At 44.2% G+C, this 16,342-nt stretch overlaps 1 protein-coding gene across 3 annotated transcripts in view; it reads left to right on the forward strand.

The window, feature by feature from the left end:
- Positions 1-16,342, forward strand: part of KPNA6 (karyopherin subunit alpha 6) — a 45,997-nt gene that overhangs the window by 4,284 nt on the left and 25,371 nt on the right. Inside the window, exons 1-2 of one of the 3 annotated variants that reach the window (XM_082232438.1) lie at positions 7,728-7,798; positions 11,078-11,214. In XM_082232438.1, the coding sequence (XP_082088564.1) occupies positions 11,083-11,214 (132 nt within the window). In that variant the 5' untranslated portion in view covers positions 7,728-7,798; positions 11,078-11,082. Of the gene's footprint in view, positions 1-7,727; positions 7,799-11,077; positions 11,215-16,342 lie in introns of those variants that run through there. The other 2 variants (XM_082232439.1, XM_082232437.1) reach the window with 2 other exon arrangements.

Genomic DNA, 16,342 nt, shown 5'->3' on the forward strand with positions numbered 1-16,342 from the left:
CCGCTAGACGAAGAGAATCACAGAACGGATTCTTTTCGTCTTGCGAGGCACCACTGTATTTGTATACTTCCTGGGAGCCTATGAACACCTATTCAGAGATGCAATAATGATAAAGCATGATCTTCCTAGCATCCTGATAATTTTATTTTATTTTCTACAGAGAAGGCTTTTTGTCTAATATGATTCCATTTGAGGAGTCTGGGGCCAAGGTTCCTAATCTTTTTAAGAATATGTAAGTTCTTCTTTTGGCCCTAAAACAGCTTACAGTAAAATAAAACAATTAACAAATTAAACATCCCAGATAAGGGGAAATACACCTAAAATCAAGGGCAAGGTGGATTCAAATCAAAACTCATTCAGGCAGCTGAAGGAAAAGAAACGGTGGAAGAGTTGTAGTGTTAAGTAGTTAAATTTGTCTGGAGTACTTTAGGAGTACATTTGGTATACAGTCATACCTCGAGTTGAATGCGCTTCGGGTTTCGCCGCATGCGCATGAACGGTAGCGGCGAAACACGGCATGCGCTGTCGCGTCTTGCGTTCCATTTGGAATGCGAATGGGGCTCCGGAACTGATCCCGTTCGCATCCCGTGGTACCACTGTACTGTACTAGGAATAGTCTATTCCTTGGTTGCTGCAGTATTTCAGTTGGTCTTTGTAACACTGTATCAGTTGCTGGAAGAGCATTTAATGCACATAGCAAGGGTTGAACAGGACTGAGCCAGGGTCCTGCCTGTAGTTGAGAGACTGAGAACATCAAATCAGCACTGAGCCAGGAAGTGACCAGTTCAAAGTTCACCTCATCAGGTTGTCTTAGGCAGGATGTTGTTCTCATAGGCTTCCTGCCTCACCTCATTGTGCTGAGAAAGTTAGCCTACCTTGTGGAGGGCTGTAAGAATTTTTGTGGGTGTGTAAATGCTAAGTTTTTATTGTTGCTTGATAGTTGTTGCTGTTGATTCCCATAAATTTGAAATTGGGGACAGATAATTTATATCACTTCCAAAGCTGTGTTAAGTAAAACCCTAATCTGTTTAAGTGCTGCTAGGAAGGCAGGGCAGATGAATGCCTGGACACTTGCAAAGTAGCAGTTAGTAGCAGTGGATGACACAGCTCCTAAAATGTGGGTTCAGGTGTAGGCTGTTTGGTAGATGCATTGAAGATGCACCTTCAGCTACTTGTCATAGTTAAGGATTCCTTGCTGCTAGCAAGCAAGATACTTTGAGTGTACAAAGCAATTCATACATTATCTCAGTGATCCCTAAGCAGCCCTAAAGCAGCCCTATAGTACCTTAAAAATGGATTTATTGTGGCGTATGTTTTTGTAATGTGACATGAACTACACAATCTTAGTCTTCAGATGTTGCAAAACTTTGCTTCAACACACTAACACAGCTACTTCTCTGGAATTCACAGCAGTCACTGCAGATCAATATTATTCCCATATTGCAGGTGCTTGTACATGTAGGAGTGAGGCTGAGAGAATAGTGGCTTGCACACCTTTTCGCCGCACCAGCTCTGCAATTGGGGCGTGGAAGGGAGTACTCCAGGAACACCCTGAAGGAGCCTGCAATGATGCTTAAAAGGGAAAAAATCTTATACCCTCAACTTTTGTCCAGAACAACTCAAAGTGGCTAACAATAAATCAATTAAACCAACTAAATGTAATAAAAAATTGCCACACACTATGGCTGATGGTCCAGCCATAGTGTAGACTAGTGACATGTGGCCCTGACTTCCTGCTCCTACTTTAGTGAAAAGACCATGAGACAGAGTAGGATGGCTGCACATCCACGAACTAAACCCTGTTGTTTGGTAATTGATCACCACCCACATAACTGCGCTAGTCATTTTGTTTGGTCTGGGTCTCCTTGGATTTAGCTATCTTGGTTGTAACTTCTGCCATTATAATGCAGTTGTCAAAACTCAGATAATGTGTGATCTGATTAGGTGGACTGCATCTGTCTAATCCCCACCGATATTGTGTGACACAGAGCTGGAAACATTTCAGACACCCAGATGTTGACACATTTGGATATTGCCATCTCTAGGTGTGATGATGGTCTCCATCACTGTCTTTTATAGTATATCTACATCAGGAGAGGGGAGCTTCTGGTTTGTGGGCTAATCTTGGCCAGCCAGGGGATCCAATTTGGCCAACAAGGCCATTTCCCCCAAAGCAGGCCCACCCACCTATCAGCTTATGTCACAGATGATGTTAGCTGAATGGGGCAGGAGAAAAGGGTTTAATCCTGTGTTAGCTGGACTATCCTGTTCCCAGCAATGAACAAGATTGTGCAACCAATGTAGCAGGATTCAAGCCTGTTCATTAGCTGAGCAGGGATTTAAACCCTGTGCAAAAGTGCCCCATTGAAGCAGCTCTCGTGTGCAAGCTGGTTCAAAAAAGCTTTTGCAAGGGCTCCTGCACTCCTGTCTGATCCTCTGGAAGCTCAAATTGGAGTGCAAAGTTTTATAGTCTCCCTCCTACCCCTTTAAGTTCCTGATATTGAAAGCTTAAGCCTCTGAGATCAAGAGCTTAAAAGTGGGGAACAGGAAGACATGCAAAGCGCAATTTTGACAGGTGGACAGCCCTGAGAGGCAGATTCTGATAAAGATCTGGCCTGTGGAGCCAAAAAGTCTCCCTACTTCTGATCTACATCTCTTACACAAGTGTGGTGGAGGTGTCCAACTGTTGCCCTCCTTTGGCAGGATTGCTTGGCCATCATTATGTCCTAGATCTCAAAATGCTTTATTTTCCTCCCTCGTGTGGGAGCCAGCTTGGTCAGCAGAGTAGTGCATTCCACAGATGCTCATGTGCTGCTGGCTTTTGTGAGCTCACTGGGTGGGTGGGATTGAGTAAGCCAGCCATGACCACAGCACCAGGCGAGCTGAAATAATTGCTGGGATGAAGATGATGTTGTTGTCAGCACAGAGGACGCTGTGCCCAAAACTCTTGCCTTCGGTAATCAATCTTACCATTGGGATCAGTCCTAGTTTGCAGTGTGTGCATTTCTTTCTTTCTTTTCTTAAATTTGTCAGTCGCTTTATCTTGCCCAGGGCAGTCTAAAGCAAAGTTGCAACCAACCAAACAGCAAATCCCACATAGATACATTAAAACCAAGAGGAAAGAGAAATGCATTAAAAACAACCCACCTACTTCTAAAAGGCCACAGAAATAGTAACAGAAGACTGTGAGACATGGAAGACATGCTTCCCTGGCTTGTAGCCTTTTTTCTACCTGGCCTGGGAGGGGAAGGCCCTGACTGACTCCCGCTATAAAAGCTGAGGTTGCTGAAGATGCCAGGGACCATATTGGTTGTCTCTTAGTGCAGACCCAGATAATCAAGTCTGAGCATCTACAGCTGCCAGCCACCGTGAACCAACATTGCCAGGATTGGCAGCAATAACAGCAGAACATGTTCTATGCTTATGATAATATTTCGTTTTCTTGCTAATTATGCTGTTTTAAATATGTGTTTGATAACTGACTTCCTTTAGCACTGTTTTCTTTTGAAATGTTTTAAGAATTTTTTAAAATTTAACTTTGCTGTGTTAATGTTTTATTTAGGAAAACTTTAACGTAATATTTTAATTTCCAGTTAATTATACTACTTTTAATGTATACTTTATATTTGACTTTCTTCTGTATTGTTTTCTTCTGTATTGTTTTTATTTGATGTTTTAATGTAGGTTGTAAACTACTTTGAGATTTCCCCCCTCCCCCTCCCCCTCCCCTTTGCCCTGCTATCAAGTCTTGCCTACACACTTCCTTATGTGCTCATGGTCGTCCTTCCTTAAGATTGCCTTAAGATACTTGCCTTAAGTATCTGTCTGGATTGCCTTAAGATACTTTGGGCAATCCAGACAGGAAGGCATGTGAGGAGTGGGAATGGGTTTGATTTCAGGGCCATTGCTTGCTGAGCCCTTAAAATGACATTTGCCCTAGATTCTGGCGTATTAGGCGACTGGGCGTATAAGACAACACCCCAAATTGGCAGCACCAATTTGGGGGGTCTTATACGCTTTGGCAGCTTCGCTGGGCAGTGGCAGTGGGTGGCGGGCTCTGCACTGGGAGGAAGCTGCCCCGCGAAGCTGCCCAGCGATGCTAAGCCAGCTTTGCTGGGCGGCTTCCTCCCAGTGCGGAGCCCACAGCCCACTGCTGCTTCAGAAGCTGCTGCCGCCGCCGTGGGCGGCAGGCTCCGCGCCGGGAGGAAGCCAGCCGGCTTAGCATTGCTGGGCGGCTTCCTACTGATGCAGAGCGGAGCGTGCCGCCCACTGCTGCTGCTGCGGCAGCTTCGGAAGCAGCAGTGGGCTCGCTGCCGGGAGGAAGCCATACCCGGCGTATAAGACGACCCCCGACTTTTAAACCCCTTTTCCGGGGTTAAAAAGATGTCTTATACGCTGGAATCGACGGTACTGGCTTTGCCTACACACATGTTCCTAAAGCAGATTGTATGTTGGGTCTGCTAAACTGGTTGCAAATAGCAAGTGGCTCAGGTATTGTTTGAATGTTGAGTTCAGCCTCTTGTGTCCCACTACATTGAAAACAGGTTCCTAGCTGTACAGGAGCCCGGTTGGTCCAGACAGGAGTCAATATTACCAGAGTTCTAATTACTATACATGAGCCCTTTGGAGAGGTGGTAACTTTTAGGGGATGACAATTTAAATGTGTCTGTGGCTGTATGTAGAGAGTGGAGCCTCTTTGTTTCTACTGTATGGACAAAGCAGGGCTCTGCTTTCCCTTCCTGTCCTCCCTTTTCTCTTACTGGCTGTAGGTACACATCTGGTAGTGGTTTTGTGTTTGGCCGTGAAATTCACTATGAGCCCTTTTGGAAAGGGAATCTCTGTAAAGCAGGAGGTTGGCTCTGTTTCTGACTTGGGGGAGCAGACAGAAAGCTTGACAGTTCCAAAACCACATTGGACTGCTGGGCCACACCTTCTAAACTTGGGCAAGCACTTGCACCTTCTCTCTCACCCACCCAGTGAAATTCAGGGCAGATAACTGGTTTATTTAAGTGGTATTTTTATTTTACCATTTAAATTTTGCATTCTGCATTTTTTATTGATGGGTAAAAACCATCCAGAGAATACAGATATATGCATGGCAAACAGATGTAATAAAACAAATAATTGAATGACATGATTCAGATCTTCCCATCACACATTATCTGAATGTATGGAGGATATTCTGAGAGGGGTTTCTGTGCCCTTATTTATTTTAGAAAAGCATTTATCAACAGCTTAGTATTTGAAAACGATCTAAGTGGTAAAAAGAAACAATGCTGTTAAAACAAAATTCAGCCTAAAACCAATTAAACAACAGCATGAAAGCATCTAAAAATAAATAAAACAGGGATTTGTGGGATTCAGACACATGAAACGGGATCTAAACTGGGCATGTGTCTTCTGAAGGTGTGATGGTCTTTGCATATTGAGTATGTCTGGAGAAGGCAGGCTTGAACAGAGCTGAGAGTTTCTCTCAATCCAGAGAAATGAGCAAGGGGGAAATCTAGTTAGTCATTCCCTAGTGACTGCCGCATGCTTGGCACAGAGTGAGACCATCACAAAATACTCCTGCTGAATCCTGGACTTAATTTGCATGGAGGAGCCTGCATTTTAAGCCGATGATGTCTGCAGGTGGTGTCTGCTGCCAAACTGCTCACTGGCTCCTCATACTTCCCTTGGCACCAGGAGCCAAAGATGACAAGCACTCTGTCGCACTCTGCCGTCAGCTTGCCAAATTTAACTTGTGAGCCAGTCTCTTAATGGGTGATGGGAGCTCTGTATTGGATAGTACAGGATTTTGTCAGAGAGGTCCCTTAAAGACACCCGCTGGGTATATAATTAAGAGAACTGGAGATCTGTATGTTTATTCTCCCTTCCTTCGCAGTGCCTTAGCAATTCTCCACTGTCCCCCTCAACAGTAGTACTGTCAGATTCCATATTTACGGGGAGCAGCTGTTTGGAACTTGGAATTTCCACAGAGCCTAGCAGGGCTTAGGATATCACTAGTCAAGATGGAAGCAAAGACTGCAAGCAAGGAGATTGCTGGATGAATTTGGGCCCAGTTTCTAGACTGGTGTGCACATCTGATTCCAAGTTGGGAGGGAATGCCAGTGTAGGAGACATGTGGGGAAGGTAGACAGTGTGTTTTGCCATCAAACTATAATGTATACTCCAGCCCTTGACTAAGTTCTTGAGCTCTAAGTGTGTACTTTGCAACCTCTGAGCTGTAGGCACAGGATGTTACTGTGTCATGAAGGAGCAGAATCTATTCCATGCACTTTTTGCAAGGAATGGATCCTGAGAGTGAACCTACTGCTGCTTTGTTTGCTCTCCGTGACCTCTGCACATAGTCCAGTTGTTTTGCATACTGCCTTGATGCTGGCTGGGCCAGGCTACATAATGGTCAATTGATTAGCATCACCTGTATGACTGATCTAAAGAAAGAGACCCATTTAAAAAACAGTGATTCCATCAAAATACACCTGATATCTGCAGACAGGTGCCAAAAAGGTGAATGTTCTCAGCATTAGGGTGGTTGGGGAAGAAATCCCTCCCCCCAAAAAAACCCAGGTAAACCTCTGATGCAGCCTTGATTCTTTCACATTTGGCATAATAATATTTTTTTAAGTGATGTGGGCTGTTTCTAACATTTCATATAGTTCTGTACAGGTGAATTTCTCTGTCCTGCTGACCCCCAGCACACCAACATTTCTTTTCCCACAAGTCCTGCTGCTTGGGCTTCCCTTTATTGGGATGTGAGTTGGGATAAAAACACTGCTGCATTTGTCTAATCCATATACACATTAGCTCCTGCCCCCTTCTGTCTGCTATTGAGTCTGACTCAGCAATGCAAGACCCAGTTTTAGACATCTGGGTTTCAGCAGTTACTCAGCGAAGATGATTTGTGAGGTAGGAAGCACAAAGCAGCGACATAGTTAACAGGAGACTGGAAAGCCATAGCTGAAGTTTGGACCCAGCTCTGCTGTGCTTCCTGAGTCAATTTTGGTAAAGGCTTGAGCAGCCAAGGCTACTGACCTTCAGTGAGAATGATTAGATAGGTTTATAGCTCTCTGTGTCTTCAAGGACTTAGGGTGGGTGTTGGCCTTTCTAAAAACACCAGTCTTAAGTTTTGATAGGAGACAGAAGCAGGAGGGTGACGAGGGGTGAGAAAATGCAGTTGTACATAGCACTTAGATGGGTGTGGTTGGGAGTGGAGGACTAGCTTGAGCTCAAACAGTTTAGGGAAATCTGGGTTTGGGGGAGTTTTGAAGAAAGAAAGATGAGTGGTACTTCGTAGACAATTCCCAGGCAGAGGCGGCACCAAGGGAGAACAGGAAGAATTCAGGAGCAAATGATCTTAAAGCTGTAGAGAGTAGTGGAATAAGAGGTTCAAGAGCAGGGAAAAGTAACTACCGTAGGAGGACTGAGAGGGAAGTGGATCTGGGCTAGATTGTTAAAGATTTGCAGCCATTCCTTAGACATTATGTAAGTTTGTGGTGGGAACGAGAAGTTGAAATTTTCCAGGAAGAGCTTTGCAGTCATCCTGAGTGAAGCAGAGCTGTCTTAGCTGCTTTACTGGTAGTTCCCCACTATAGCCCATTTGACAAGCTTCTTTTGCTGCCCAGCTTTGCAGTGAAGTTGAAAATCTTCTTTTGTGACACGTGATGTTGCTATGGAAATGGGGTGCCATTATCATGCATACCTCGTTATGACTTCATTGGTGGGGTTGAGGCCTGGGCAAAGCCTGGACCAAAGGCTGGCTGAAAGTGGGATTGGAAGTTGAGAATTGGGTAAACAGGTGCTAGATCCTACTTGTATCATATAAAAATTCCTTTTCAGTTTCATCCTTCCCTCATTTTTCTTCAACTGCTACCTGCAGTAGCATAAGATTGAAGAAACAATCTGGCGCACTCTGCAGGTTCTGTACCTGGCCAAAGGTGGAATGTTTGACCAACTTGGGTTTTGAGAGCATTCCTGTTTGGTGTTGGAGAAGTTCTCCTGGACTTACGGTATACTCTAAGAGCAGAGCTTCTAGGGTGTTCTCTGCAGGGAGGTTGGCTTTGGGACAGAGGTGGACTTTTAGGCAGCTGAGCAGCTAATCATTTTAACCATTTATGTCAGATACCTTATAATCCTTTTAGATTGAAACAAACTGCTACTCAAACTGTTAAAAGAATTGAGTCTAGGCGAAAAATTCCAAAAAGGCATAAATGCAATATATAACCAACAGAAGGCAAAAATTATTTTTAATGGAGAGTTTGGAGAAGAAATTAGTGTATTCAAAGGTACAAGACAAGGATGCCCCCTATCCCCAATGTTGTTTATAATAGTATTAGAGGTTCTATTAAAAAACATAAGACAGGACAACCAAATAAGAGGAATAGCAGTTGGTGAAAAAAAGATATAAGTTAAGAGCTTTCGCAGACGATGTCATGATCACAACAGAAAATCCCCTACAATGCACACCCAGAATATTGGAATGTATAAACTAATATGGCAGACTAGCACGATTCAAATTAAATTATGGGAAAACAAAAATATGGAAGAAAAAGATAAAGTGAAATTACAAGAAATTGGATTGGAAATTAAAAAGAAAATAAGGTATATTGGAATTAATTTAACAACAAATACTATGGATTTGAGAATTATGGGAAAACATGGAAAGAAATAAAAAATGATTTGCAAGTATGGGGAAAACGAAGTGTATCCTTATTAGGGAAAATATCAGTAATAAAAATGAACATATTACCAAGGATGATGTTTTTATTTCAAAGTATCCCAATACTAGGAGGAGAAAAATGCTTTAATAATTAGAAAAGAGATTTGGCCAAATTCGTGTGGTCAGGAAAACCCCCCGAGAATAAAACATAAAATAATGATAGATAAGAAGGAAAGAGGAGGATTTGGCCTCCCTGACTTGGAGTTATACCATGATGCAGTGGGTTTGACCTGGTTAAAAGAATGGATTAAACTAGACGATTCGGATGAATTGGATTTAGAGGGAGTAGAGACGATATTTGGATAGCATGCCTATCTAATAGATGAGAAAGTTAAAGTACATAAAGGCTTCCTAGGGCATATAATCAGAAAGTCTATATATAAAATATGGGAGAAATATAAAAGACTCCTAGAACCAAAAACTCCATGGTGGGCATCGCCGGCAGAAATTGTTGCAGTGAAAAAAATAAATATGAAAGAGAACTGGGCCACTTATAAAACTGTATTAGAGGAAGAAAATGGAGAATTGGAATTAAAGGACTTTACAGAAAATAAAGTTCATATTAGTGATTGGTTCCAATATATTCAAATTAAGTATAGATTAGCGAATGGCAAAAAGATAGGATTTGAAAAAGAAATTTCTAAATTCGATAAATATTTAATACAAGAATTTTTTTTAAAAAAATCTAAATTATACAATTTGAACTTAGAGTGGAACGCCCTTCCAGCAGATGTCAAAGCGATAAACAACTACCTGACATTCAGAAGACATCTTAAGGCAGCCCTGTTCAGGGAAGTTTTTAACGTGTGATATTTTACTGTATTTCTGTTTTCTATGGAAGCCGCCCAGAGTGGCTGGGGAGGCCCAGCCAGATGGGCGGGGTATAAATAATAAATTATTATTATTATTATTATTATTATTATTATTATTATTATTAGTGGGAAACAAAAGATGAGCTGGTTAAAGCATCCATGATTAAATGGGCGCAAGATATTGGGAAAAATATTATGCTTGAACAATGGGGAAAATTGTGGAAAGAAGATAGGAAATTCACTACTTGTTGTATATTGAAAGAAAATTATCTTAAAATACAGCATAGATGGTATTTAACACCTGAAAGAATAGCCAAATGAATAAAAACTGTGGAGATGTCTGCTGGCGATGCAGCACAGAAAAAGGCACTATGATGCATATATGGTGGAATTGTTTAAATATCAAACAATTTTGGAAAACTATATATAACGAAATGAAAAAAATGTTTAGATATTTATTTAGGAAAACATCAGAAGGTTTTCTATTGGGAATAGTGCCAGGAAGTTTAAAGGAAGAGGATAGGACATTATATTTATACGCAACAGTAGCCGCAAGGCTATTGATTGCGAAAAATTGGAAAATTAGTATAATGCCGACAAAAACAGAGTGGCTTACCAAATTATTGGAGTATTACAATATATCCAAAACAATGGGAGAAATTGGAAGGATCTCAAAAGAGAAGTTAGACAAGGACTGGAAGGTGTTTAAAGGATACTTGCAAAATCATATTGAAAAGTCAGAACTCCTATTAGAATAAACAAGTTCCGTTATAAATACTGAAGTACTAAATAAGATGGATAACAATGTGTAACAGAAAAAGAAGTAGAAAGTCAGTTTATAAAATAAAATTAAAAATATATTTTTAAAAAGAAATCTGAATCCTAGCTGATTCAGTTCCATCAACCCCTGCTCCACCATCAAAGAGAAAGAGTCCTTGAAGCTGTATGTCATCTTGACATTATCTGGCACTTAATTAAATGGACAGTAGTGGGGTGGATTACATGCCGAGAACATCACCTAATCTTCATTCACCCACGCATACCATCTGCTGGAAAATAAAATCTGCAGGTTTATATGGCAAAAAAAGGAAAGAAAAATAAAAAGAAATGAACTGCTACTCATTTTCTCTTCTGGGCTCATTGCTCTTAGATATTGTGTGGTGTGTGTGTGTGTGTGTGTACACCTTCCTATAGGAGAAATTTTTAAAAAGCTAGAGTTTTGTGGGTGTTTAAGGCATAGGCAGCTGCCTATCCTGATTCAGTCCATTGCTCCATCTAGCCCAGTATTGTCTACACTGATTGGCAGCAGTGGTCCAGGGTTTCAGTAAGGAGTCTTTCCCAGCCATACTTTGGGATAGAGCATAGGGAGCCTTATCCATGCAATGTCCCGACTCACTTCATGATATATTCCTCATCTGCAAATAGATTGTTGGTACCATTTGGCAAGTGTTGAAAACAGTGCCTACGTTTGAGGACAATGCCTGTTTTCTTTTGGTTGCCCAAAGAAATGGAGTAAAAATGACCTCTTCTTTTCTTCCGCTGTTAGAAACCATGGCGAGCCCAGCAAAAGAGAACAATTACAGAATGAAGAGCTACAAAAACAAGGCACTGAACCCCGAAGAGATGCGTCGGAGGAGAGAAGAAGAAGGGATACAGCTACGCAAACAGAAGCGGGAGCAGCAGGTAACTCCTGTGTGGATGGTGAGCAGGGCATGTAGCTTGACCAGAAATATGGCCCAGGCTGATAGTTTCTACTTCTGGCTGTGCTCTGTGTTTCTAGAGTGTAGGAGACAGATGAGTTTCAACTTCTTGTGTAAATGATTCTTTGGTCATTGCCATCACTGGCTATGTGGTTCCTAGGCAGCTGGCAGAACAACAAAATGGATAATAAAACATTGGGGTCTGAATTGACCTAACCACTTGACGGCTTAAAGTTGCAGGTAGGTGGGTGGGTTCCAGTTTTAAAAAGTGGACACATGCATTACCTGGGGCTATCTTTGATCTGGTATGCTACCATAACAGGTAATAAGAGGAAGTACTAGAGAGCCTTTCCTTTTAATAAACAAAACTACTGTTCTTAATCTCCCACTTGTATCTCAAAAATGCCCTTATATGGAGTTTCAGTAAAATGCCCTTCAGAGTCCCTGTGTAAAGGTCAGAGGGGGCAGGGTTTCTGTTGAGGCAGGGGATTAGCTGTGGGAGGAGCTTATCAGAGTCTGAAGGGCAGCAGTTGAAGAAGGAGCAAAAAGGGTTTTCTTGTGCTGTGTAAAGGTCAGAGGGGGCAGGGTTTCTGTTGAGGCAGGGGATTAGCTGTGGGAGGAGCTTATCAGAGTCTGAAGGGCAGCAGTTGAAGAAGGAGCAAAAAGGGTTTTCTTGTGTGTGTGTGTTTCTTTGTGGCTGGTTAGCTGTTTTCCCTGTGTAAAGGTCAGAGGGGGCAGGGTTTCTGTTGAGGCAGGGGATTAGCTGTGGGAGGAGCTTATCAGAGTCTGAAGGGCAGCAGTTGAAGAAGGAGCAAAAAGGGTTTTCTTGTGTGTGTGTGTTTCTTTGTGGCTGGTTAGCTGTTTTCCCTGTGTAAAGGTCAGAGGGGGCAGGGTTTCTGTTGAGGCAGGGGATTAGCTGTGGGAGGAGCTTATCAGAGTCTGAAGGGCAGCAGTTGAAGAAGGAGCAAAAAGGGTTTTCTTGTGTGTGTGTGTTTCTTTGTGGCTGGTTAGCTGTTTTCCTGTGTAAAGGTCAGAGGGGGCAGGGTTTCTGTTGAGGCAGGGGATTAGCTGTGGGAGGAGCTTATCAGAGTCTGAAGGGCAGCAGTTGAAGAAGGAGCAAAAAGGGTTTTCTTGTGTGTGTGTGTTTCTTTGTGGCTGGTTAGCTGTTTTCCCTGTGTAAAGGTCAGAGGGGGCAGGGTTTCTGTTGAGGCAGGGGATTAGCTGTGGGAGGAGCTTATCAGAGTCTGAAGGGCAGCAGTTGAAGAAGGAGCAAAAAGGGTTTTCTGTGTGTGTGTGTTTCTTTGTGGCTGGTTAGCTGTTTTCCCTGTGTAAAGGTCAGAGGGGGCAGGGTTTCTGTTGAGGCAGGGGATTAGCTGTGGGAGGAGCTTATCAGAGTCTGAAGGGCAGCAGTTGAAGAAGGAGCAAAAAGGGTTTTCTTGTGTGTGTGTGTTTCTTTGTGGCTGGTTAGCTGTTTTCCCTGTGTAAAGGTCAGAGGGGGCAGGGTTTCTGTTGAGGCAGGGGATTAGCTGTGGGAGGAGCTTATCAGAGTCTGAAGGGCAGCAGTTGAAGAAGGAGCAAAAAGGGTTTTCTTGTGTGTGTGTGTTTCTTTGTGGCTGGTTAGCTGTTTTCCCTGTGTAAAGGTCAGAGGGGGCAGGGTTTCTGTTGAGGCAGGGGATTAGCTGTGGGAGGGAGCTTATCAGAGTCTGAAGGGCAGCAGTTGAAGAAGGAGCAAAAAGGGTTTTCTTGTGTGTGTGTGTTTCTTTGTGGCTGGTTAGCTGTTTTCCCTGTGTAAAGGTCAGAGGGGGCAGGGTTTCTGTTGAGGCAGGGGATTAGCTGTGGGAGGAGCTTATCAGAGTCTGAAGGGCAGCAGTTGAAGAAGGAGCAAAAAGGGTTTTCTTGTGTGTGTGTGTTTCTTTGTGGCTGGTTAGCTGTTTTCCCTGTGTAAAGGTCAGAGGGGGCAGGGTTTCTGTTGAGGCAGGGGATTAGCTGTGGGAGGAGCTTATCAGAGTCTGAAGGGCAGCAGTTGAAGAAGGAGCAAAAAGGGTTTTCTTGTGTGTGTGTGTTTCTTTGTGGCTGGTTAGCTGTTTTCCCTGTGTAAAGGTCAGAGGGGGCAGGGTTTCTGTTGAGGCAGGGGATTAGCTGTGGGAGGAGCTTATCAGAGTCTGAAGGGCAGCAGTTGAAGAAGGAGCAAAAAGGGTTTTCTTGTGTGTGTGTGTTTCTTTGTGGCTGGTTAGCTGTTTTCCCTGTGTAAAGGTCAGAGGGGGCAGGGTTTCTGTTGAGGCAGGGGATTAGCTGTGGGAGGAGCTTATCAGAGTCTGAAGGGCAGCAGTTGAAGAAGGAGCAAAAGGGTTTTCTTGTGTGTGTGTGTTTCTTTGTGGCTGGTTAGCTGTTTTCCCTGTGTAAAGGTCAGAGGGGGCAGGGTTTCTGTTGAGGCAGGGGATTAGCTGTGGGAGGAGCTTATCAGAGTCTGAAGGGCAGCAGTTGAAGAAGGAGCAAAAAGGGTTTTCTTGTGTGTGTGTGTTTCTTTGTGGCTGGTTAGCTGTTTTCCCTGTGTAAAGGTCAGAGGGGGCAGGGTTTCTGTTGAGGCAGGGGATTAGCTGTGGGAGGAGCTTATCAGAGTCTGAAGGGCAGCAGTTGAAGAAGGAGCAAAAAGGGTTTTCTTGTGTGTGTGTGTTTCTTTGTGGCTGGTTAGCTGTTTTCCCTGTGTAAAGGTCAGAGGGGGCAGGGTTTCTGTTGAGGCAGGGGATTAGCTGTGGGAGGAGCTTATCAGAGTCTGAAGGGCAGCAGTTGAAGAAGGAGCAAAAAGGGTTTTCTTGTGTGTGTGTGTTTCTTTGTGGCTGGTTAGCTGTTTTCCCTGTGTAAAGGTCAGAGGGGCAGGGTTTCTGTTGAGGCAGGGGATTAGCTGTGGGAGGAGCTTATCAGAGTCTGAAGGGCAGCAGTTGAAGAAGGAGCAAAAAGGGTTTTCTTGTGTGTGTGTGTTTCTTTGTGGCTGGTTAGCTGTTTTCCCTGTGTAAAGGTCAGAGGGGGCAGGGTTTCTGTTGAGGCAGGGGATTAGCTGTGGGAGGAGCTTATCAGAGTCTGAAGGGCAGCAGTTGAAGAAGGAGCAAAAAGGGTTTTCTTGTGTGTGTGTGTTTCTTTGTGGCTGGTTAGCTGTTTTCCCTGTGTAAAGGTCAGAGGGGGCAGGGTTTCTGTTGAGGCAGGGGATTAGCTGTGGGAGGAGCTTATCAGAGTCTGAAGGGCAGCAGTTGAAGAAGGAGCAAAAAGGGTTTTCTTGTGTGTGTGTGTTTCTTTGTGGCTGGTTAGCTGTTTTCCCTGTGTAAAGGTCAGAGGGGGCAGGGTTTCTGTTGAGGCAGGGGATTAGCTGTGGGAGGAGCTTATCAGAGTCTGAAGGGCAGCAGTTGAAGAAGGAGCAAAAAGGGTTTTCTTGTGTGTGTGTGTTTCTTTGTGGCTGGTTAGCTGTTTTCCCTGTGTAAAGGTCAGAGGGGGCAGGGTTTCTGTTGAGGCAGGGGATTAGCTGTGGGAGGAGCTTATCAGAGTCTGAAGGGCAGCAGTTGAAGAAGGAGCAAAAAGGGTTTTCTTGTGTGTGTGTGTTTCTTTGTGGCTGGTTAGCTGTTTTCCCTGTGTAAAGGTCAGAGGGGGCAGGGTTTCTGTTGAGGCAGGGGATTAGCTGTGGGAGGAGCTTATCAGAGTCTGAAGGGCAGCAGTTGAAGAAGGAGCAAAAAGGGTTTTCTTGTGTGTGTGTGTTTCTTTGTGGCTGGTTAGCTGTTTTCCCTGTGTAAAGGTCAGAGGGGGCAGGGTTTCTGTTGAGGCAGGGGATTAGCTGTGGGAGGAGCTTATCAGAGTCTGAAGGGCAGCAGTTGAAGAAGGAGCAAAAAGGGTTTTCTTGTGTGTGTGTGTTTCTTTGTGGCTGGTTAGCTGTTTTCCCTGTGTAAAGGTCAGAGGGGGCAGGGTTTCTGTTGAGGCAGGGGATTAGCTGTGGGAGGAGCTTATCAGAGTCTGAAGGGCAGCAGTTGAAGAAGGAGCAAAAAGGGTTTTCTTGTGTGTGTGTGTTTCTTTGTGGCTGGTTAGCTGTTTTCCCTGTGTAAAGGTCAGAGGGGGCAGGGTTTCTGTTGAGGCAGGGGATTAGCTGTGGGAGGAGCTTATCAGAGTCTGAAGGGCAGCAGTTGAAGAAGGAGCAAAAAGGGTTTTCTTGTGTGTGTGTGTTTCTTTGTGGCTGGTTAGCTGTTTTCCCTGTGTAAAGGTCAGAGGGGGCAGGGTTTCTGTTGAGGCAGGGGATTAGCTGTGGGAGGAGCTTATCAGAGTCTGAAGGGCAGCAGTTGAAGAAGGAGCAAAAAGGGTTTTCTTGTGTGTGTGTGTTTCTTTGTGGCTGGTTAGCTGTTTTCCCTGTGTAAAGGTCAGAGGGGGCAGGGTTTCTGTTGAGGCAGGGGATTAGCTGTGGGAGGAGCTTATCAGAGTCTGAAGGGCAGCAGTTGAAGAAGGAGCAAAAAGGGTTTTCTTGTGTGTGTGTGTTTCTTTGTGGCTGGTTAGCTGTTTTCCCTGTGTAAAGGTCAGAGGGGGCAGGGTTTCTGTTGAGGCAGGGGATTAGCTGTGGGAGGAGCTTATCAGAGTCTGAAGGGCAGCAGTTGAAGAAGGAGCAAAAAGGGTTTTCTTGTGTGTGTGTGTTTCTTTGTGGCTGGTTAGCTGTTTTCCCTGTGTAAAGGTCAGAGGGGGCAGGGTTTCTGTTGAGGCAGGGGATTAGCTGTGGGAGGAGCTTATCAGAGTCTGAAGGGCAGCAGTTGAAGAAGGAGCAAAAAGGGTTTTCTTGTGTGTGTGTGTTTCTTTGTGGCTGGTTAGCTGTTTTCCCTGTGTAAAGGTCAGAGGGGGCAGGGTTTCTGTTGAGGCAGGGGATTAGCTGTGGGAGGAGCTTATCAGAGTCTGAAGGGCAGCAGTTGAAGAAGGAGCAAAAAGGGTTTTCTTGTGTGTGTGTGTTTCTTTGTGGCTGGTTAGCTGTTTTCCCTGTGTAAAGGTCAGAGGGGGCAGGGTTTCTGTTGAGGCAGGGGATTAGCTGTGGGAGGAGCTTATCAGAGTCTGAAGGGCAGCAGTTGAAGAAGGAGCAAAAAGGGTTTTCTTGT

The sequence above is a fragment of the Podarcis vaucheri genome, assembly GCF_965113315.1.
Source record: "Podarcis vaucheri genome assembly, chromosome: 7".
NCBI lineage: Eukaryota > Metazoa > Chordata > Lepidosauria > Squamata > Lacertidae > Podarcis > Podarcis vaucheri.